Source organism: Enhydra lutris, unplaced genomic scaffold (genome assembly GCF_002288905.1).
Source record: "Enhydra lutris kenyoni isolate GAN:26980312 unplaced genomic scaffold, ASM228890v2 scaffoldscaffold18, whole genome shotgun sequence".
Taxonomy (NCBI): domain Eukaryota; kingdom Metazoa; phylum Chordata; class Mammalia; order Carnivora; family Mustelidae; genus Enhydra; species Enhydra lutris.
Window position 1 is genome coordinate 14,894,036 of NW_019154102.1, and position 24,038 is coordinate 14,918,073.

Genomic DNA, 24,038 nt, shown 5'->3' on the forward strand with positions numbered 1-24,038 from the left:
CTCTCTCTCTGCCTGCCTCTCTGCCTACTTGTGATCTCTGTCTGTCAAGTAAATAAATAAAATCTTTAAAAAAAAATAAATAAAACGTACAAGGGGATATGTAATTTGTTTTCTTAATGTAAGAAGGTCTTAGTTTTCTAGACATGGCTAGAAGAACTTGAACAAATCACAACCTTTGAAATTGAGTCTCTTAAACTATAAAATGAGAATCATATTCACTCTACCTCAGATTATGTAATATTACACATATTCACTATATTTTTTTGTAAAATGTAAAACAATATGATTAAATTAATGAGGGCCTAGGAAAGTAATAACTCCCTTGATTTTGTGTCCTTTTCATATGAAGTAGACCAAGAAGACAGCCCATGACAAATCCCAGCTGTAAGTCATGAAAACTTGATTCATTTCCAGGAGCCATATATTAAATTGATCTATAAATAACTAAATTCCTATGTGCCACGATTCTTTAAAATTAAATTTAGCCAAATATAAGAGGAGGGTATTACAAAACCAGACTTGGGAACTAAGACACTGAAATGTAAAAAGGGAACAGGGGACGTAGATTTAGGAAACAATGTTATGGAGGGCCATCCTTACTCAGTCAATCCCATCTTTTGGGGCGTTTGCAACTTTCTACCTTAAAATCAGCATTTTGTAACATAAATTCTTAGGCCTGCAGCAACGTTATGAGAGAGTTAGGAGTAACATATCCCCATTTTCTGGTCCTCCAACTACAGTTCTCAGTAGTTTCACTTAGACGGAACCAAGTATATTCCCCAGGCAAACCAAGCATACTAGATAATAAAAACATCATACTGAAATAAAAAATAATTTTCCAACATACAAATTTTATAATGAAAACTATTCTTAATTCTGCCTCTAGGTTAAGCCTGATAATTTGGCTAAATGACTTTGGCTAAATGACTATGCACGCCATTGTATACCATAGGCAAAAGGGATGTCCTTACAAAGATATGTTGCAGCTGTGCCTGCTCTTGGTGATGCCTTGATTCCACCAAGTTCTAGCAGCTGTGCAAAAGAACTTTCTGTGATAATGGAAATGTCTGATATTCTGTCCCATATGATTATAACACTTGAAATATAGGTATGACTGAGGAACTGGATTTTTATTTATTTTTATTTAATTTTAATTAATTTAAATTAGGAGCCACAGGATTCATAGCTACAGTCTTGGGTAATACAGTTCTAGAATCTTAGTTAAAAACAAAACAAACAAACAAACAAAAAACAAACAGGAACTTAAAGCATGTACAGTTGCAAACGGACTTACTGCCAACCCAAAACCCTACCACAACACTGCAAATGTGGTTCTACCTCCTACCTTAGCTGCTTGGCCAAAACATCCATTTGTCTTCACTCCTTTGCAAAGCCCTTGCTCCCCAGAGTTACTAACTCTTTATTACTACTAGCCAGGTCATACCATATTGTCATTATGGGTTTACATCGCTGTATTCCCTGCTATTATGGGAGCTCTAAAAAGGCAGCAACTGTGTATATTAATCTCTAGATTCCCACAGCCTACTAGGGTGCCACATCCTAAAATCCTTTCCCTACATTTTCCTGGCCAATTTATTAAGCCAGTCTTCATCTAACCAATCACAGCTCTTTACCACTCTACCATTTGAAATCTCATAATCCCATCCACAACAAACATCTTAGAAATGGAGAAATTCCAGGTCATTTTTATCTATATCAAAGGGTGTGGTATTGTACCTCTATCTATGATTGTTCAGTAGAAAACACTGTAAAATGGTGAAAATGATGCATTTAGAAAATCAAGTGGAAATAACGAGGAAGTAGTTTGACAGAATCTGGAATTCAGGACAAGACACAAATTTGGGAGTTTTCTGATATAGATGTAACCAGACATTTGACATCTGTAAGCAAGCAACTCGTAATTTATATCACATAGGGATTAAGTGTAGACAGAAGAACAAAGACATTCCAATGTTAAGAAGTCAGAGGTAAAAAAGAGGGGCAACCAATGACATAAGAGGAAAACCAGTAAAGTATATGAATAAGAAATGAATAAAGGCATTAAAGGAAGACAGAATCACTCGGTTATAATAAATACTACTGATAAAAAAATGGAAATATGTTATATTCTTTCCCACAATAGCAAACCCTCCAAAATGAAGAGAGTAAAACTGAAAGGTACCAGTTGGCTTTCAACTACCAGTTGATAGAGAAAAACCAGAAGTTACAATAACGTTATCTAATACAGACACTGCACTGATTTGCTTACAGTTATGCTATTCCAGAACACCCCGTCTTCCTTTCAATATCCACATCAAACTAGGTTTCAAGGAGCACTACAACTCTCTTGGGCAGCATTAATTTTAAATGAAATCCTCTTAAGTTGTTTTACCAGTTGAGATTCTGCCTGAAACAACCAGTGTCTCCCATACAGCTGCCACACTTTACTTAGAAATGCAGGCTTGGCATCATTTCAAGGTCAAGATGGTTTATACAGCAGCCAGTCTCCGGGCAAAACTGAACGGGCAAAACTGTCAACACTAACGGAGGACTTAAGAAAAAGTTAGATCCGTGAACTGTGAGCCCCAGGAAGGGAAGGGCTCATTTCATTTCCCACAAGGCAAACGCTCACTATTTTTTATTTAATTTTGAAAGAGCTGCATCTTACAGAAAGGAGGGGGCGAGAACTTCAAGGCACTACACCCTCCAGAAGGCTATTACCTAACAGCGCTGAGTAGGGACCGGCGAGCCTGCGGGTCAGCTGGTCAGCACCTGGGTAGATAAAAACAACGCGGAACGGCGCACAACCGCATTTCGGACCCTAATGTTAACAGAAAACCCCTTGCCCTTGGGCCTGGGCTCACCTGCCTCTGGAGTCGGGAAGACGCGCGGCAGCTGACCGCCTCAGAGGGGCGTCCCCGCAAGCTGCTCAGCTCGTCACCGGACACTACCTAGAGCGGAGGGTCCCCTGGCAACTACGGAAGGAGGACCCGGCAGGCCGCGGCGCACTCGCTATGAGTCTTCGGTCTCTGAGCTGCGAGAGCCACAAATCCCTCAGTACTCGCCAGCTGCCCGTGCATGCGCGCGCTCTCCCGCCTCGTCGCTTAGCAACTTGCGAAGCCTTCCAGCCTTCGCTACACGTCAATTCCGCCCGCCCCTACAGAGTGTGAATAGTTTTAAAGAGACCGTGTTTCCGGGTCGAGCTGATTTTACGCAGCGGAAGGTCTCTTTACCTCCCACTTTTACCCTTGGGGTAAGATAAGTCTCACTCTCACACGAGTGGGTGGTGTAGCTAAAGGGTCTGTATCTCCTCCCCCGACTTCCACGTGCCTCCCTCCCACCAATTATTGGGCGCCAACAAGCGGGTCCTTCCTCCTAAGCACAAATCTTCAACTCATCGCTGTCCTCCAATCACAGAGGCCCGCCCTCGGGGACTACTTTGCAATCGACGAAGAGCGCAGGGAGAAGGGCGTGATCGAACCTCTGACCTCGGGAAGTGTAGTTCAACACTTGAAGGAAATGCGTTGAAGAATGCGCCATAATCCGGCTGCATAAACTACAGTTCCCAGAGGGCGCTGCGGTTGGGAGACGAACATTTTCTTTCTAAGAGCGTTCGCCCTCCCCAAGTCAATTCCGCCGTAGAGGTGACCCGATTCCTTGAGGCTCATTTTACAGGTGCTGGAATTGTTCGCGCACTTCTTAATCATGGTGAGTGTTAGCCCCTGGATTCTGCTTACCCCCGACCTAAGCGCCCCAGTGTGGGGTTTCTTGCATTTGAAGGATTTGTGGGGCGGGGGGCGGCTGTGCAAAGCACTGTCTTTCGAGCCCTTTGGAAAAACCCGACTCATCTTTTGGGGACTGTCGCAGTGACCTAGTAATTGGGAAGGGGTTGGTTTCCACCTGGGGAGCTCTTACAAGGGCTCCGGAGAAATTTATCCTTGGAGAGGTTTGATCTCAGTCCTGCTGCATAGCGTGGGTGCAAAATAACTTGCAGGTTTTCTTCAAAGCACTGTACAGGGTTTGATAAGGATGATAACGTTTGACTGGGGAGGCGGGGGTGTTGGTCCTAACTTTTTTTTTTTTTTTAATTGAGTCAACAGTATTTTTAAGGGCTTTTGTCACAAACCCCTTGAAAGCAGAAGGCCCTTAGTTGTAGATTGTGTTTACTAGGTACTTCAGATTACGATCGACATTTTCGAGAGCCGTGTTTCCGCCATATCTGATTTCATAAAATGTTATTTAAAATCTGTTCATTGGTCCTTTTGTAATGACAGAACGTGTTGCAGTGATGGCATCACTAGCCAAATAACTAGTGCAGATGTTCTTTGTTGGTTTGCAGGTTATGAATTCTAGAGCCACTGCTCAATGTTACACAATGTAACCATCTTGTGAAGGTCAGGATACCTAGATCATCACATCTTGTCTCTCAGGAAAGCGGGGGGGAGGCTGGTGAGGGAACTCTGACGTATGAATAATCTGCATGGTGTTTGAAGGTGACATTTGACATCAGACAAATTTCTCTAGTACTTTTATTTATAGTTGAAATTATTCTTCCCCGTTATCTCAAAATACTGAGATAGGTGGGGATTATGGGGAAATGTTTGAATAAATTGGAAAATTTCCAGAACCTGGAAAGACATATTTTTAAGGCAAGGGTATCACTGCCTCCTCCACCTTTATAAGGGGCCAGTGGGGACAGCTACTAATTCTCAATGTTAAACCTCAGTTTCCTACTTAAAATTTAAATGATGATTTCAGTGGTCTCTCACTTAAGAAGCTTATCAAGAATGCAGAGGTAACAGAGAACCTGAGACTTCATAATTTTGGAACTGGATGGGACCTTTAAAGATCATTTTGATGAATTTTCCCCTACTTCATATCTTAAAATTGACTTTATTGAAACCCAAAGAGAATGATTTACTCAAGGTCATACAGCAGTTTGCTCCCAAGAGCCTTATGCTCTTTCTGTCATACCATATTGTACAATACAGACAATTACCAAGTCATTTTGAAATTTTATTTTCCGTAGCTGAGGTTCTGGAGGAACATATAAATTCATATTGCAAATACAAACTATTTTATCAGCATTTATATTACCTGATAGCTTTATTCTCTGCAATTCATTATGTTGGAATTCTAGAATTAGAAGGGAATTTGGAAATTATTTACTCTAATTTTAAAAGTTAGCCCAGTGACGTTAAATGCTTTTCCCAAGGTCACAGGGAGGATCCTGGGCCCCCATTCTTTTATTGTTTTGCAACACAGTAGATAAAGACAGGTCTCACCCATGGAAGGTCACTGGGGCACCAGATAACACAGATGTCCCTAAGAAAGAACACTTCTGTCAGTTTACTGAAACTGACAGCCCTCTCAGGTGACTCAGAATCTCCTTTCCTCCTCAGGAGACCATGTGAACCATCACTGAGTTTAAAAAGAGTCATCTTTTGTAAGCTGTTCAAAGCAGTTTTTGTTTTTGTTTTTTTTAAAGAGGAAATAGGGAAGGACATCAGGGATTAACTGTATGAAGGAATCTGAATGATAGTTTCTTTTTTATATTACAGAAATATATGTAAATTGTAAAGTAAAAAAGAATACGTGGGGTTTTTCTGTAGAATAACAGAAAGAACACTTATATTCAAGCTTTACAACTGAGACTTGAGCACATGAGCAAGGCAGTCTGAATCTGCAGGAAGGTCATTAGAGCCCTGCCAAGAGCAGAGACATTCCTCCTTTGGATCTTGGCAGACTGCCCAGATATCTAAGCAAAGAATAGTAACCTGTCTTCACACTGTAACATTGTAGAAAGTCAGCAGGAATCTCCCACCCTCCTGCCATTCTACTGCAATGTTGCAAAGAGCAAAAAGAACCAAATAGGCACATCCTTTCCCGTTTCATAATCAAACATTCAGGCATTTATTAGGCTTCATCCTACTTTTAGTAAGATAGAATTACCTATCTGTGAAAAAACTTGTTCATAGACCTAGAAGAAGGAAACTGCTGAGATGGAATTAGCAGCTCTTCATTAGCTGGCCACAAGCACTTCACTGAGGACTGTGATACTGGGAGCACATTTTTTTTTTTAACGGCTAAACCTAAGATTGACTACATTATTGTGTTCTAACCATCTACCTGTAATCTTTACAGATTGTGATACTTTCCCCCTTATTTCTTATCTTGGCTTGCTTTACGTTGAAGTAGCATGTGTTTATATTTTTCTTAACCCTTTTATTAATTCAGCAAATACTTGTGAACACTGTAATGGAGCACAAATTTGAGGCAAAGGCAGACTGCCCTCACAGCAAGGCGGTGGTGGTTCACAGTCTAGTAGAGAGTAACAGACATATAAGTAGAACACCACAGGGTAGAAGAATCCTTAGAGGAAAATTCTGTGGTGACAGAGATCTATAATTCTAGTATTGGCAACATACTGTTCTTAATGCTTTTTATGTTAACTCTCAATCTGTACAACTACCTTATTTGTTAGGTACCTGCTATCATTGTCTCCATTTTACTGTGGGGAAACTGAATGCAGAGGTTAAGTAACTTGTCAAAAGCACACAGCTGATGAGTTGTAAAATCAGGACTTAAACCCAGAACATCCAGCTCTAGAGGCTATCTCTCTACTATACTCTGCCACCTCTCTAGACCCCTGTTTTAGAAAATTGGGTTATCCTCTTGTTTCCTGCATGTGGTTCACTAATGGATTATCTGGCCTGAAATAGTACCAGGTACATAATAGAGATCCAGTAGTGTATTGTTCAATGAATGAAGTAAGATAATATTTTATCAATTGATTAATAAAACTATATCATTAGAACTAGGACATAATTTTCCTAACTATAGATGGAATTATTGTGATCACTAAGTTTCCAACCCTCTCAATGCAAGTATATATGAATAAATTATCTTAAACAGTTTTTTAGAGCATGTTAGGTTTACATTTCCAAGTTTGGGGTAGTGATTTTACAAGATCCAGCCATTCCTTCATCAAGTATTTGAGCTCCAACTATGTGGCAGGCATTGTTGTAGGCAGTTGGAATACAGAAGTAAATAAAACAGACAAAGCCCCTGTCCTTAAGGAGCTTGCATTCTAAAGAGAAATTCTTTAGAATTTAGAAATTAGAATTTAAAAATTTAGAATTCAGAAATTCTTCCTCTATTCCCTTTTTCTCACCTACTCCAAGGGAAGAGGGGAAAATGGAATTAAAAACATGTAAAGGCCATATGATAAAAAAAAAATAACCATATATGATAACTTTAGCATTCCTTATAAACCTGACATCTGTTTGGAAACATAAGACTGTCTTGAAAAAAAAAAAGGGGGGGGGGTTATTTGGGGAATTACCGTATTTTGTCTTTTTAGGGGTATGAAGGCCTAGGGGAAAAGTTGGAAAAGAAAATGGGGAAGAGACTCAGAAGGTCAGGGAGTAAACTCTCTGTAGTTTTCTCCTTTTTTGCACTCACATCCTGGTCACACATCTGTGAGGAAAAAATACATACATAGTCTGCTACATACAGATTCATTTCTCTACAGCAGTTGATACTTCTTTCCTTAGAGTTTTTTCCTTTGATTTCTCTGGGTATCAAATTGCTAAATACTTCTGACCTTCAGAGGTTAGGATTGGAAGGTCATAGCACATAGTCTCCTTCCATCCCAAAGACATGACTCACCTGGAAAAGGAAATTCTAAATATAAAGAAATCAAAGACTTCTGCCCCATTCATTTCAGTGGCCCACTTCTCTCATGCAGGTAACAATAGAGGTGCCTCAGTGAAAGTCCATTTACACCGTATTGTCAAGGAAGGGAACAGTCCACCTTGATCAGATTTGTACATCTAATGTATCCATTAAGTTTCCAAACATTTTTGTTCAGCTCTTTTTAATATAAATATTTCTGTCTTTTTAATTATCTGAGCTTTTTTTTTAGTGACTCAGGATCATCACTTTGAATATTAGTTATTATTTGTGTCCATATGTCTGTATTTTGTTCAGGGTCTGTTGAGGTCTATAAGGCAACTTCTGTTAGAACTATTATGCTCTTTGTACTTCCCCTCTTTTAAAATTACTTTTCCTTTGGAATCAGGTTGTCAAATGTGACTATATTGTGATAATAGTTATTTAATGGTAAAATTTATAATAATCCAGTATTTACTTGCTTATCTTTCTCTTTAAATACAGAATAAAGACTTATTTTTCCTCCTTCAGGTAGTCAAGTCGAATCATGATTAGTAGTTTTATTAAAACTTCTGGCTCATTGTAAGTGGAAAATTTTAACCACTGTCACTCGTCCTCTTTCTGGTGTGAGGGATTCTATTCTAGCAGATGGGGAGTGGGGGGATTTGCATAAGAGGATTTATGAGGTTCTAGTTGCTGCCAGAGTTTGTATCGCCATATAAGGCACATCAACTCTTTTGGGCCTATTTCAGTGGCAAAATAGCCTTAAAGAGATGGATAAGATTTTGTAAGTAACTCCAGGATAACAGAGTTAAGTAACACTGCATAAATATCTAGCCAAAGGACACATGTTCCAGAAGTTGCTCAGCTGATTTGTGCATGCTGTATTTACTGGGACTAAGCCAAATGTGAAGAGACTTTAAAATTTTACATAAACTTCTGAAGTATGGGGTTGTCTTATTAGAGAGAAAATCCTGAATGTCTTTAGGGCAAAATAGCATTTTTTTTTTTTAAGATGTTATTTATTTATTTGACAGAGAGAGATCACAAGTAGACGGAGAGGCAGGCAGAGAGAGAGAGAGGGAAGCAGGCTTCCTGCCGAGCAGAGAGCCCGATGTGGGACTCGATCCCAGGACCCCGAGATCACGACCTGAGCCGAAGGCAGCGGCTTAACCCACTGAGCCACCCAGGCGCCCCCAAAATAGCATTTTTAAATAAGATGTTAATTAATGGGTCTCTTTCATTACAGTCTGAACCAATCAGAGTCCTTGTGACTGGAGCAGCTGGCCAAATTGCATATTCTCTGCTGTACAGTATTGGAAATGGATCTGTCTTTGGTAAAGACCAGGTAGGGGAACTATCTATGAACTGCAAGTCAAAATAAGAATATTGTCAATAAACCCTGTATTTAGTTTCAAAGAAATATTTTAATGACAAAAGGGATGGGTTATCCCAATAATTATACGGGGCACACTGCTATAAATGTAAGCTGGTATCTTATTTATATGTACCCCTCCAGCCATTGAAAATGTTTTGCGTATTAACTATTCTGCATACTTTATTTAGTTGACTTGGTTCAACCAGCAAATAATGGTCTCTGGAAGATTTTCACTAGTAACGTTAACTATTAGGGAGAGTCATGTGGGAGAGAAAGTCGCTGAATTAGCACTAACTTAATGATAAATGGACTTTAGACCCAAAATAGAAGGCAGATCTGTTTTCCAGTTTAAAGAGACACCCCCTGTTCTTTTTTTTTTTTAAGTATAATAACACCCCCTTTTCTTCTTATTCCACTAAAATCCTTTCTAAAGTGTGCATTTATTCCTTCTCTTTACCCATAGATAGCAAGTTCATCCCTCATGTCAGATAATATTTAGCTTTCCGTGAACTAAAATTTACAAGAGGACTTTTTTGTGACTAAATGATATAACCTACACTGACAGATGTTGTCCTTACTATTTATTTGGCAGCCAATAATTCTTGTGCTGTTGGATATCACGCCCATGATGGGTGTCCTAGATGGTGTCCTAATGGAACTGCAAGACTGTGCCCTTCCCCTCCTGAAAGGTGAGTTGAGGGGCTGGAGGATAAAAGGATTTTATAGTATTTTATGTCTTTCAAAAAACAGGTTTAGATTTTTAACTAGCCTCTCAATTAGAAACTATTTCAAAAAGGTGTTTTTTGTTGTTTTTTGAGCTACAACTATTTGGTAAGATGTATACCAAGAATAAGTAAGGGTAAAAGCAAGAAGTAACCAATGTCAGTTAAGAGACTATGCTTTTTTCCAACATGCTTATAATTTACCTTACTGATTAAGCATAATATTGCACAAGGGTTATACACTTGAGATTGTCTGCATTGTGTTGTTATTTGAAATGTATTTAAAAAGCAGTAGTAATGCCTAAATTATGCAGCTCTAACTGATGTCTTCCAGACTTATACGTTACCCGGAGGCTAGAAATTGTTTGGTCCTTCACATGTAGTCCTAACCCACAGCCAGTAATCAGATTGAGATACAGCATAAATTGTTCTAATCATATGCTGCATAGTTTGAAAAAGCCCATGAGAGTTCTGTTAAGAGCCTCTAGGAATCATTGAAATATTACACAAATGTAAGATAGAAGTCTTAAATTTGATTGACAGCTTCATTCAAATGTTAGGTCAACTTGTAAATTAATTTGACTATTTTTCTTTAGGTATCCCTTCATTACTATCATTTTTTTTTGTAAGGATTAATTAATAATGCTCTCCCAAGTTTGCACAGAGCAAAATATATACACATCCAATGGAAATCATGCTCAGAGGGGTGCCTGGGTGACACAGTGGGTCAAGTGTCCACCTCTTCTTGGTTTCAACTTGGGTCATGGTCTGGAGTTCTGCATCGGGTTCCACCCTCAACAGGAGTCTCTCAATCTTTCCCTCTCCCTCTATCCTACCCCCACATATTGCATGTTTGTGGATCTCACTTTCTCTCTTTCTAAGATAATAGGTGAATAAATCTTAAAAAAAAAAAAAAAAACATGCTCAGAATTCATATGTCCATTCAATAAACATTTACAAAGGGGTACTCTCTTGTCTGAATCATTTGGTTGCATAGTTATATTAGAGAGTGCATTGCCCTGCCAAGCTATTCTGCTGGCTCCCTTTCCTCATGCTCTCTTTCTTTTTTTAAACTGAAGTATAGTTGACACACAACTCACCCTCTATTTCCGAATCAGCTTTATTGCATTGTCACATTTTTATTCCTTTCTCTGCTGAGTTCTTTTGCTCTCTAATGGGTCCAGGTTATAGTCAGCTTGTCCTTAGTCAGCTGAATATGACAGGGAGTGTAGAGTCTGCAAATAAATATGCATGGCTGGGAAGAAGATTCCCCTCACTAACTGGTGTTTCTTTGTATACCTGTTGGGGGCTCTACAGCAGCCTTACTATAACACAGTTTGACTCCCCTAAAAACTTATCAATGACAATGCTGAATCCTGGTTGGCTTAGTCCATTTGGGCTACTTTAACAAAAATACCGTAGACTGAGTTGCTTATAAACCACAAAAATTTAATTTTCATAGTTCTGGAAGTTGGGAAATCAAGATTAAGGCATATTCACATTCTGGTGAGAGGCCATTTCCTGGTTCCATCTTCTTCCTGTGTCCTCAAGGCAGAAGGGGTGAAGAATCTCTCTGCGACCTCTTGTAGAAGGCCATTAATCCCATTCATGAGGGATCTACCTTTATAACCTAATCATCTTCCACAGGCCCTGCCTTTTAATACCATCACATTGGGGATTAGGTTTCAGCCTGAATTTTGTGAGGGACAGAAACATTCAGTCTATAGTACTGATCATGGCCTTTTTAATACTGTCAGTAAAGGGGAGTGATGATGTATGTTCCTTAATCAAAGAGTAAGTAGTATATGTTTACTGGACTAGCACAGGGAATAGTGGTTGACCTCTTGACCAGCCTGGGCTGGAATTACAGGTTCACTGCTTTTTGATGGCAAATAAACCTCCTTAAACCTCTTTGTCTTCATAAAATACTAAGATTAAATTTGATACAACAAAATTTGTAGTGTTGTTCCTGGCATGAAGCTCCTCAATAAACATTATTTTGAATCTGTGATTGATATCTTAGATCTTAAAGTAATCACAACTTAAAGGTTAGGTAAATTAATTTCTCCTTCATGTTATCTTTGATAATTGGTTTGAATAACAAATATTGCACAGAGCTGAAAGTTATCATATTATGTTTTGCATCATACCTGATCATAGAACAAAAGCTGTAGAGTTTTCAAACTTGAAATGATTACTGAAATAGGAAAAGCAAAATTAATTTACATTTTATTATGTTTGTTGATTATATAACTTTTCCTTTCTTAGGCCCCTAAAACTTTTATCATTGTGCTATGTAGAGTAAACATTTGCTACAAAGTGAAAGAATTACTGGGGAGGTTCAGTGTGAAAAAGAAAACCTCAGACTTTGGTGTTTCAGTAGCTCTACATATTTATTGCCCTGTTCACAGATGTCATTGCAACAGATAAAGAAGATGTTGCCTTCAAAGACCTGGATGTGGCCATTCTTGTGGGCTCCATGCCAAGAAGGGATGGCATGGAGAGGAAAGATTTACTTAAAGCAAATGTGAAAATCTTCAAATGCCAGGGTGCAGCCTTGGAGAAGTATGCCAAGAAGTCAGTTAAGGTGACCAATAACAGTATTTTATGGGGTTTCTATTATCAGCATTTGAAATTTCTTCTTTTAGCATTTAAGTAAAGACAAAATTATTTGCTTTTCCCCCACTACTTTTCTGCAGTGGTCAGTAAATATAGATAGAGTTTTACTTGATAAGCTCTCCTTTTCTGAGTTTTTTTTTTTTACTATGTAGAAATCTTTATTTAGAGGTTCTCAAAAATATTTTGTCCATTACTGTGATACGGAAATTTACTGTTAATTTACAGACCTATAGAGAAGGCACGGAACCTTCTGGTGCCTTTTTGATGCATGGGAATATTTGTTCAGACGTTTGGATTTGTGTGTATGATGGTAGGGAGAGATGGCTGTAAGCTGTGTTCTCAGCATTGAGATGGTGACTTCTGAAATGCTCAGATTTTTCTTAATCCAGAGAAATTTGATATATTTGTCTTTTGAGGAGTTGGTTGGTATTACTTCCTCTTCTCTTTGTGTGCAAGCTACTTTAGTTTCTGAATTTGCCTTACTTAATATTACAATAAGGCCTCCTTTTACCAAATAAGTAAGCAAAAAGGCTTGTTGGTTAGAGGTTTTACTGATTTTGTTAGACTTGTTCTTCCCAGTCCTGACTTTAAACAAAGGTAAAAGAAAATGTTTAAGATTTTAAAGTTGCCAGTTACGATGTTCTATTATATTTTATACATAACTGAATTTTTGCTTTCTGTAGAATTCATCTTAAATAGCGTACTTTTATTTTCTGTGATCATTAACAGAATATAGTAGAAATGAGTAGAAATTCATGGGTCTCTTAATAAAAAATGACAGCATTATTTGGACTGATCCAGGCTGCTTAGAGCTGTGCTGCTTTCACTATAATCACCCCTCAGCTAAGTGTCCTTTTTGGAAAAATATTTACTGACACTGGAGTACTTAGGGGCATTAGAGTATCAGATCTTTAGCTTGTTCTCCAGTGGGCCAGAAAGACTAAGGGTACTCTGTGTGTGTGTGTGTGTGTGTGTGTGTGTGTGTGTGTGTGTAGAGGGAGAGAAATGGAAAAAATTAGGAAATCTGGGTAAAGAGGATGTGGGTGATAGTCTTTGTAATAAGCTCACAGCTTTTCAGTAAGTTTGACATTATTTCCCAGTAAGTTATAGTTTTATTAAAGAATCTAAAACTTAAAAGGTTAAGTACATGTGGACATCTTCCTATACTCTATCATAATATAGTATATCCTGTACACTTCCCCAGTTTAAAAAAAAAAGTAGCCTGAAGTGCTTTCTGTTAAGGATTGATTCAACAGGTATAGAGCAGATAGGATTTGGTAATTTGTATTCTAGCAAACCCCAGTTAATTCTTAGGATTAGGCAAGATTTAAAAATTCCTTTAAGTAATAAAAAGAAATCATTGTCCTAAAGTTAAACTGCTCAAGTAGAATTTCTTTCTTGGACTAATTTTATAAGAAGGAAAATTTTATGAATGAATTGTTCTCTCAGAGCCTTTGATTGCATGTTTGTGTGTCATGTGTGGTAAAGAGATAAATGCTCTGTCTCTGTTCTGGCACAAAACAAAATGGATAGACATGTACCTTTGGTCTTGAATGCTGCCACCTGGAAAGCAACTTGTATACATGTTGGTAGCTTTATTAAAGAAAGACATGTTTTCAGTAATCACACCAGACACCAGCAGTGGAGTGGAAATACTATGGAAACTATAGTGATAACTATACTTAGCTCGTACAAACTTGATACAAAGGCTACATGTTACACATTTATCAGTCATATTCTAAGATAGTTTAGTTCATCAGTATATGATGTGTAACTTCACTGTGCCTCCCATATATCCTAGGTTATCGTGGTGGGGAACCCAGCCAATACCAACTGCCTGACTGCCGCCAAGTCGGCACCGTCCATTCCCAAGGAGAACTTCAGTTGCTTGACTCGTCTGGATCACAACCGAGCTAAAGCTCAGGTAGAAAAACACCTTTTAAAATCTTGAATGTTCATCTTTAAAACCTTTTTCTCACACTTTTGAAGTAGCTAAAGCTTACTTTTTTGTTTTTGTTTAGTAGGAAGCTATTCTTTCTTTTTTTTTTTAAGATTTTTATTTATTTACTTGACAGAGATCACAAGTAGGCAGAGAGAGAGGGGGAAGCAGGCTCACCGCTGAGCAGAGAGCCCAGTGCGGAGCTCGATCCCAGGACCCTGGGATCATAACCCAAGCCGAAGGCAGAGGCTTAATCCACTGAGCCACCCAAGTGCCCCCAAGTAGGAAGCTATTCTAATTTGATAGGGAGTCTTTGCATCTAGACTCTTAAGGAGGCTGAACTTGTACTTAATTTTCTCAACTATAGTTCATTTGCTAACTGTGCCAAAATACTGTTCCTAATGTCCTCTTACTACAAGGGTTAAAAAAAAAAACAGTTATTAGGGGCGCCTGGGTGGCTCAGTCATTTTAAGTCTCCAACTCTTGATTTTAGCTCAGGTCTTGATCTCATCAGGGTCATGAGTTTAGATCCTCCCTGGGGCTCCATGCTGGGCATAGAGCCTACCTTAAAAAAATCAGTTATTAGTATAATTAACAGGACAATACATAGTTTATTTTTGCCAGCTATATAGAACATTATAAAAAAGATTTGAGCTTTTTGTTTTTTGTGTGGTTCTGCTTCCTTTTTCCCTATAGCTAACCCATCAGATTCAGATTTTTTAATATTTAATTTTATATTTAATTTTATTTTTATATCTTTTTAATATTCTACATGTTTCCATAAAATGTTCTACTTTGAACTATTTAGAAACTAAATTTTAATTGTTCTCAAGTTTCCTTACCCCTTGGAGTTTTAGATAAATGTGCCAAGGGGTCAGTGACCAGTAGCTCTTCGAAAAATGAGGCGCCACCTCTGATCATTTGTGCTGGTTTCCTAGGCTTTTTCGGGTCTAGATGATCCCAGTGCCCTTCAAAGCCATAACAGAGTTCTAGTTTCTTGGACATAACCTCTTTCCTTTTTCCCTAGCAACTTTCTGGCTATATCTCCTCATCCACAGGTCATCACTGTTAGATAGGTCTATGAATTCAGTCCTTTTTCTTCTAAAGAAGACAGTTTTGTTTAGTTTGAAGAAAACATTTTATCAAAAGATGGTGTGAGGTCTAAGTTGAAAAACCACTGCTTTAAACTGAGAATTGATCATCTTCCTGCTTTGGAGTTACCAAGTAACAGAGGAAAGAATTGACATTTGTTAAGCCTCTACCCTAAGCTGAATGCTCTGTGTGTAACTTATCATTTCATTCTTCTAATACCTATATGAGATATGTCATTATCTCTGTTTTATACACAGAAACCTGAAGCCCAGAATGGTCTGGGATCATAGTCATATAGCTAGTAAATGATGAAGCCAGCTAGATTTGCCGGACTCCCAGACCCTTAGGTGTGTTCTTACGTAAAGAGATTATGTGGCCTAAGTCCACTTACTGGCTCTGTGACCTTGAGGAAGTGTATTCAAAGTATAAAATGGGATAATAATTCTACCTCAAAGGGAGGTTATGTGGATTAAATGAGATATGATCTATGTTAAGTTCTTTTATGGTACCTGTCACATAATAAAACTCAATAAAGATTGGCTGTATTTAGTAGTAATGATTTTTATTAGCAGTGTTAATTTCTTTTTTTCAAGACTTTATTTATTTGACAGAGATCACAAGTAGGCAGAGAGGCAGTCAGAGAGAGGAAAAAGCAGGCTCCCCACTGAGCAGAGAGCCCGATGCGGGGCTTGATCCCAGGACCCTGAGCTGAAGGCAGAGGCTTTAACCCACTGAGCCACCCAGGTGCCCCAGCAGTGTTAATTATTAAGAGGCCTATAACTAAGAGTTGAGAAGAACCACACTTCATATATCTCCTTGAAAATTCCATTAATTTAGAAGGTCGTTAGATAATCTGTTAGGTTGCAGATATTTCCTGTGGGGTTTTAGGCTGTGAACTGAGTCTTTTTCCCTACTTTTTAGCTAAAGTCGAGGGGGAGGTAGAAAGAATGGGAGTTCATTTGAATAAGTGGAGGCAGAAGATTGTGTACTACAAAACAGTCATGAAGGAAAAGATGGTTTTAGGTGGTACATTTGTAGGTTCTAGATGGCCAGATGGTAACTTACTTGCAACAAGGGAAAAGAGGTAAAATGACTCCACTGAAAAACTTGGTTTTTACTGTTTCAACTGAGGCATTGGTGGAGGCAGGCACTGGAAAATTCTGCTTCCAGAGGTACTACTAAGTGACACTTTGTCCCAGTGCCCAAAACAGTTCTCCCTGTAGGGGCAAAAGTCTGAGTGAGGAAAGAGAATAGTAGTAGTCTTGTTAGACTTTAACTTTTGGCATATGTTCCAGTATGTCAGTCTGGCATAGTGAGAACTTTTGGCAAGTTTTTGAAAAAGCAGTTTCTTCTTCCTGTAGGAGTTGTTCATCCAGTGAGAAAAATAACAAGCTCAAAGACTTAATTTCTTACATGAATGTTGCTAGCCTTACATAATTCATTTTGGAAATCAGAAGATCTAGCTCCCTAGTGACTGTTCATCACCTGCAGAATTCCCCTGTGTATTTGCAAACCAGAGCTGCATATGAATGCCAACAGGGTATTTTGGCAATAAAACTAATAGCTGGTATGGGAGTACAGAAGAGCAGGAGGAATTACTGGGCTGGAGAATTAGTCCAAAACTGTTTAACAGAACTACCTGTGGGACGTGAAAGGTCGAAGGGAGCAAGGAAGTGGAATCCTGGATACATGTTAATTTAGACTAGCTCTAACATGAATGAAATTCAGAGACTGCATCTGCAAAGTATTGACTTTGCTATCCACTCAGAAGTGAATTAGCTCAAGAAAAAATAAAAAGAGGAAGTAGGCAGCAGGACAAAGAAAGTAAGGAGTTTCCTGTAGCTTCATCATACTTTGGAGCAGTTAGGGCTGACATTCAGCAAAATTACAGGTTCTAAGTTCTTGATAATAGACATCTTGGGTTACTTGCCTCAGGTAAATTTTCCTTTTTCTCTGTGATACTAGCTAAATAGAAGTAAGGGCAGTTCTTCCCAAGTCCTTGAAGGTCATGGCACACACAGAAAATGGTACTTACTGCACAGCACACCCCTGTTCCTGCACCACTAAGCAGATGGGTTGCTGGATTCTCTAGAAACCAACTGTCCAGCTAATTTGTGAGACTAAATGGTAAATAGCCCTAATACTTACAGAACTCTAGATGAAGCAGGGTTTAGCTGAGAAGTGATTTTAAATATCAAAAACAGAATTTTAAGAGAATTAAAATCATTTAACTATTCTAGGATTTAAGAAGTCTCAACATTAGGGTCATAGTGAAAGTAAACACAATTGGATTCTTACTTGACTGAGTAAATTGGTATAATGATGACTCACGTCACTGCAAACATTTCAGTTATTGGCCTTTTTCATCAGTATCCTTTTTGTTTGGTTGGTTGCTGTTTTGTTTTTACTTTTATTTTGGTGTAATTATAGACTCAGAAGAAGTTAAATAGTACAGAGAATCCCACGTCCCCATCACCTCACTTCACCCATCGGTAACATGTTCCATGTCTATAGAGCTTTTTTAAAACTAGGAAATTGACTAAACTACAAACAACACTGTTAATAGATTCACTCAGATTTCTACAGTTTTTACATTCATTTCTTTCTCTTTAATCACATACGTAGATTACTATATTCACCACAGTGAAGATACAGAACTGTTTGATGACCCATAAGAGAACTTCCTAATGCTGCCTCATTATAGTTACGCACTCCCTCTCCATTCCTAAGCTCTGACAACCATTTATCTGTTCTACATCTCAATTAATTTGGTCATTTTGAGAAGGTCACAAAAATAGAATCATGTAGTGAGTAAGAGACCTTTTGAGACTGACTTTTTTCATGCAAAAACAGTGAACTCTGGTGCAGCTATTTTTTTCTCCCATTTTTACCATAATATAAAAGAAGGAAAAATCACCCACAATGATACCCTAACACATCAGCTCATAAAATCATAAAAATTTTTTTCTAAAACATACCCTTCTGGTTCATCACAATTCCGCTCTCTAAGAACAAATTATGCATTCAACTAACCATAATTTCTTTTTGCACATTCCCTTTTTAGGTGAATAACAAAATAAGTGAACTGATTTTGTTCATTTATATCTTTTTTTTTTTAAATACTTTATATATTTCACAAAGAGATCACAAGTAGGCAGAGAGAGGGGGAAAGCAGGCTCCCCACTGAGCAGGAAGCCCGATGCGGGGTACGATCCCAGGACCCTGAGACCACGACCTGAGCTGAAGGCAGAGGCTCAACCCACTGAGCCACCCAGACGCCCTATTTATATCTTTCAAAACATAATTTTCGAACCTTATCTGTGGATAGTGTACTACACAATATAATTGATAGTCGTGTGACTACAAGGCATGTAGGATCTTTTTTTTTTATTTTTTTTAAGATTTTGTTTATTTATTTGACAGACAGAGATCACAAGTAGGCAGAGAGGCAGGCAGAGAAGTGGGGGGAAGCAGGCTCCCTGCTGAGCAGAGAGCCCAATGTGGGACTAAATCCCTGGACCCTGAGATCATGACCCAAGCCGAAGGCAGAGGCTTAACCTACTGAGCCACCCAGGCGCCCCGGCATGCAGGATCTTAAAGTGATTTTTATTTGTTTGCTTTTTACATTTTTTAAATTTATTTTTAAGTAATCTCTACACCCATCATGGGGCTCGAACTCAGGACTCCGAGGTCAAGCGTCACATGCTCCCCCAACTAAGCCAGCCACGTGTCTTCTTAAATGCTTTTTAAACCTATAGCTAGAAACTGTCATATTTGGTATCATTTTAGTATTTTATTTAAACTCTTTCCTTTGGTTTCCTAATCTGTAAATTGAAGACAACCATACTTTTAGTAATCTGAGCCTCTTTCAACTCCAAACTTTAAGATCACTTGAAAATTAGCTAATTTAGATATGTGGTATATAAAAAAAATTTCACCTAAATATGGAGAAATTCCCATACTCTAACCTGATTGCTCAGAAGTGCTGAGGAGACATCTCCAAGTAAATACAACAAAACAAAGGTCACATCTGTGTATTCTTAAGCTCTTGCTTGGTGTTTTATGTTGGCGTTTTGTGTTTAATAAACCCCCTGTACTGATAAGTTAATCATAAACTGTAGGATGCTCTCTACTCTTAAATATTCTAGCCTGTAATGTTTCAGGTTCACATTTTGTTTATACTGCTAAGCTTTGACGAAATTACCAAGCAATATTTCTTCCTTTCTTTTTTTTTTTAATGATAGATAAAACTTGTGGATTCTCTTGAAGTTTCAGAGGCCTTAAAGATGTTTGTCATACAGGCACAGTTTGAAATAAAAAGCATTTGTCTTAGTAATGCATTTGTTTTCTGTTTCACTAGATTGCTCTTAAACTTGGTGTGACTTCTGATGATGTAAAGAATGTCATTATCTGGGGAAACCATTCCTCAACTCAGTACCCAGATGTCAGCCACGCCAAGGTGAAACTGCAAGGAAAGGAAGTTGGTGTTTATGACGCTCTGAAAGATGACAGCTGGCTCAAGGGAGAATTCATCACCGTAAGAAAAATCTCTTAACAGCCAAGCATAGAGAACTCTGGAGAGAGACACCACATTGCTGACCCCAACTGTCTCTCCAAGACCGTCTCCAAGTGTCTCTCCATTTGGTGGTGTGGTTCTCAAGGAGAGCAGGCCTTTCACGGTTTTTCTGATGACTACATACAGAGCCAGGCATGATCCTATCTGATTTGATCTGCTGTGTGGCAGTCAAGATTGATTGCTAAAGTGGGGAAAAACTAGAGATCCTTCTAGTCCTCCAGTTAATCTTTATAAAGAGATCCATTTCTCTGTGTGGAGTGTAGTAAACTTTCTATGTGGATTTGTAGTTTTCTTTTTTCAAAAAGACATGCTTATAACTGAAATAGGTTGGTAAGGCCCATGCTGGGTAATTGTATGATTTTGGGAGGGGAATACATTAAACTGTGGCTACGGTCTCTCACTCCAGGGTTAGTTTGGTAGTGATGAAAATTGTCCTTTCATGATCAAGTAATGCTGTCTCTGCCTGTCCCCAACCAGACTGTGCAGCAGCGTGGTGCTGCTGTCCTCAAAGCTCGAAAGCTCTCCAGTGCGATGTCTGCTGCGAAAGCCATCTGTGACCACGTCAGAGACATCTGGTTTGGAACCCCAGAGGTGACGACTCCGTGATTTGCACAGGCCACTCTTTGATTTTTGTCCTCTGATGCTGTGATATGAAAAGAACATAACCTTGCAGTTAGGCAGGTTAGGTTTATATCCCAGATCAGCTGCCTATGAGCTGAATAATCTTGGGAAAGTTGATTAACCTTTGGTTATCTTTTATGTGGCATTTACCTTAGGGTTGTTAAGGATTAGATGAGAGAACTAGAAAACACCTAGCACACCTGGTGGACGTGATTTTTTTTTTTCTTAAAACTTATATTGGGCCAGAGCTTCCTCATTTATAAAATGAGGATTATGTTTCTCTGGCCTACTTTACAGGGATTAGGAGAGTGGAGTGAGATAATACCCATAAAAGTTACCCTGTCAGAGATGTGCCTGGTGATGCTTCCCTATACAGTATTGAAGTTACACACATAGTAAGAAAGCATCACCAGGTTTAGTTTTGTTAATTCATGTGTCATTTGGTAGCATAAACTAATCCCTAAGCACCCCAAGAATGTGAAACATTGATTGTTATTTTCAGGGAGAATTTGTGTCCATGGGCATTATCTCTGATGGCAATTCCTATGGTGTTCCTGATGATTTGCTGTACTCCTTCCCTGTTACAATCAAGGTAAAGTATTTTGGGGTTATTTCCTTCTGTCCCATTCTGAGAAAGTAGTTGCATGTTTTTATTAATACTGGTATAATTTAGGAAGTTTTTCCTTTACTAAATAAGACATTTTTCTCAACTTTAAAATTCTGCAAAGCACAACTTCGGGTTACTAAAAGATTGAAATTAATCTAGAAAGCAAGATTCAACTCTTGATATTACACACTTTGTTATTATGACTCTAATACTGGATATCTACCAATAGTACCTTACTTTCATTATAGCCATACTAAAGGCATTAGGTTTTTTTTAATGTTTGCTGATAAAATCCTCTTTTAAAGATTTTTTTCTGGATTCAGTGAGTTTTAAATTTAAGTGTTGAACTTTTATCAGAATTATCTGTTAAGATCTGGATTTTGATTTCTTTAGAATTAGTCTTTAAAAACAGATACTCCTGTAGCTTTAAGTTCAGTCTGAGTTGTTGCTTGCTGGAAGATCAGTTCTAGTTTAATTGTAAATCTTTTATTTGCAATTATTTTCAAACAGAATAAGACCTGGAAGATTGTTGAAGATCTCACTATTAATGATTTCTCACGTGAGAAGATGGACCTAACAGCAAAGGAACTGGCAGAAGAAAAAGAAACTGCTTTTGAATTTCTTTCTTCTGCCTGACTAGACAATCATTTTGATGTTACTAAAGGCTCTAAAGCTGAAGAATCTAAATGTCGTCTTTGATTCTAGTACCAAATAACAATAATGCTAAACTTAAATTACTTGTGAAAAACACCACATTTGAAAGATTGTGTGCTTCTTGGTATAAATTTGTGACAGTTTATCATCATGCTGTTAGTGCCGCATCCTAAATAAAATATATATTCAAATGAAGATGACTCAGGCTCTTATTTCCAGCTAACATTTCATTGCTCTTCAAAAAGCAAACTTGCATGTTTCCCAGCTTGGGGTTATTTCTTTTTTTTAAACTAGAGGAAGGTAGTAAAGACAGAAAATGTTAAAAAGTAAAGGATAATTCTCTTCAATTTTTTTTTTTTTTTTTTTTTTTTTTTTAAGAGGGAGCAGGATGAAGGGCAGAAGGAGAGGGAGAGAAACTCAAGAAGCAGGCTCCACGCGTGGTGCAGAGCCCCTCACAGGGCTTGATCTCACAACCCTGAGGTCATGACCTGAGCCAAAATCAAGAGTCAGGATCTTAACTGACTGTGCCCCCCAGGCACCCCTATTATTTAAATAGGATAGGAAAATCGCCTTGATAATGAATCAATCTACTCAAGAATATATTTTTAAACATTACCTACATTAGGCTATTAAATACTCAACGGTTTTTAAATCTTGAAGTTTAGTTCATGCTTTGTGGATAATGTAATTTTAACATTATCTGTTAATTAGGTTGCAGAAATACTGTTACCAGTTTAAAGCCATTTGATGAAATTACAACAATCATTTTTCATGATGGAAAGAAAAGTAATCTTCCCTTGATGTATTACCATATAGCAGATAAGGAATAATTTACATTTCATAACTGGTAAATGCCACAGAAATGTATGCTAGTGGGAATGTTCTCGATCTAAGCTTATAACTAGAAACAGTATTGTTCAACAAATTAGTCTTTTTTTTCCAAAATTCATCAGGACAGAGACCTCTATCTTTTCATTCTTGTACAATTTTAATTCACTGTACATAATAGACAATATCCTAAATCTCTCAGGGCCTAGTCTAGTGCTCTTCATGGGTACTCAAATACTTAGTTGGATTTGTAACATAAAACTACCCATATCGGGGCACCTGGGTGGCTCAGTTGATAAGCGTGTGCCTTTGGCTCAGGTCATGATCCCAGGGTCCTGGGATGGAACCCCTCATCAGGCTCTCTGCTGGGTGGGCTTTTCCCTCCCTCTCCCACTCCTGCTTGTGTTCCCTCTCTGGCTGTGTCTCTCTCTGTCAAAATCTTAAAAAAAAAAAAAAAAAAAAAACTATACCATTTCATATTTCAGATGTAGAAAAAAGAGAAACCAGTGAGTAAAAAGTGGTTTTAGAACTGTTGTTAATCAGATGCATAAAAACAAAATTTCATATGAATCCATTTAGGTTTTATATAAAGGAAGCATGAATGGGTTCCATTTATTAAATTATTCTCTCTCAGTTCCAAACACACCCTTCTATACTTGCTTATGATACTGGGTTGGGACTCTGCAAACATGTCTTTACCAGCTGCTCCTTGAGTTAAAAACCTGCCAAGAAAGGGTACTAGAAGGAGCCCAGCAGGCTGAGGAGGAAGAAGGAACATAGTCATGCTCCTCCTTGTTTGCTGCTTTTATCATTACCTTCACTCCACTTAATAAATAAGCCAGAAAACAAGAAAACAAGTCAAACTTGTCTTTAAAAGAATAATTAATGGGAAGCATGAAGGCAAAAAATTTAATGTACATTTTTTAAATGTCATATGAAGAAAAAATGTACACAAGTTACAAGAGCTAGAACACATGATAGAACTGGAAGACGTATAAATAAAATTAACTCAATAATGTGTCCACATCTATTTTGTCATCCATTTGTGTGAATTGGCCTATTATTTGATTCTATAAATTAATATCAACAACTTCCCTAAAATCAGGGGTCACATAAATAGTAACAAGGTTTTGGAGAGATCTGGAAGATTACTCGTAGAAACAGTTTCTCACCAACTGCTTCTAAAGCATGACTTTTTGTTTGAATATTCACATTGGGAAGCTGATCACCTCCATATGCCATTTTTTTATGCTATTCACTCTGTCACCTTAACCAAGAGAGCAAAGCATTTTATTGAGTCCTCTCAATGGACTTCCCAGGCACAGGAT

The 24,038-nt window shown here is 38.1% G+C and overlaps 2 protein-coding genes across 4 annotated transcripts in view; one reads left to right on the forward strand and one right to left on the reverse strand.

Annotated features, from left to right (window-relative positions):
- Positions 1–2,900, reverse strand: part of LOC111148096 (WD repeat containing planar cell polarity effector) — a 445,955-nt gene extending 443,055 nt beyond the window's left edge. Inside the window, exon 1 of the mRNA XM_022504499.1 lies at positions 2,865–2,900. The gene's annotated coding sequence lies outside the window, so the exon portion shown is untranslated. The remainder of the gene's footprint in view (positions 1–2,864) is intronic.
- A 297-nt stretch (positions 2,901–3,197) lies between these two features.
- LOC111147900 (malate dehydrogenase 1) lies at positions 3,198–22,077 on the forward strand. Of its 3 annotated transcripts, XM_022504165.1 has the most exons (10): positions 3,198–3,299; positions 3,676–3,708; positions 8,924–9,022; positions 9,645–9,741; positions 12,186–12,361; positions 14,195–14,317; positions 19,785–19,961; positions 20,478–20,591; positions 21,124–21,213; positions 21,739–22,077. In XM_022504165.1, the coding sequence occupies exons 2-10, from the start codon at positions 3,706–3,708 to the stop codon at positions 21,862–21,864; spliced, it is 1,005 nt and encodes a 334-aa protein (XP_022359873.1). In that variant the 5' UTR covers positions 3,198–3,299; positions 3,676–3,705; the 3' UTR covers positions 21,865–22,077. The 3 variants fall into 3 exon arrangements, with proteins under 3 accessions (XP_022359873.1, XP_022359872.1, XP_022359871.1); XM_022504164.1 differs by lacking the exon at positions 3,198–3,299 and having other exon boundaries at positions 3,400–3,708; XM_022504163.1 differs by lacking the exons at positions 3,198–3,299; positions 3,676–3,708 and adding an exon at positions 4,556–4,649.
- Positions 22,078–24,038: the final 1,961 nt, after the last annotated feature.

Excerpts from the sequence above, each read along its gene's own strand:
- LOC111147900 (XM_022504163.1), top strand. The coding sequence starts at position 4,590 with ATGGGGAAATGTTTGAATAAATTGGAAAATTTCCAGAACCTGGAAAGA. Across the intron at positions 4,650-8,923 it reads TGGAAAGACATATTTTTAAG|TCTGAACCAATCAGAGTCCT; the intron begins GCAAGGGTATCA and ends CTTTCATTACAG. Across the intron at positions 9,023-9,644 it reads CTGTCTTTGGTAAAGACCAG|CCAATAATTCTTGTGCTGTT; the intron begins GTAGGGGAACTA and ends TTTATTTGGCAG.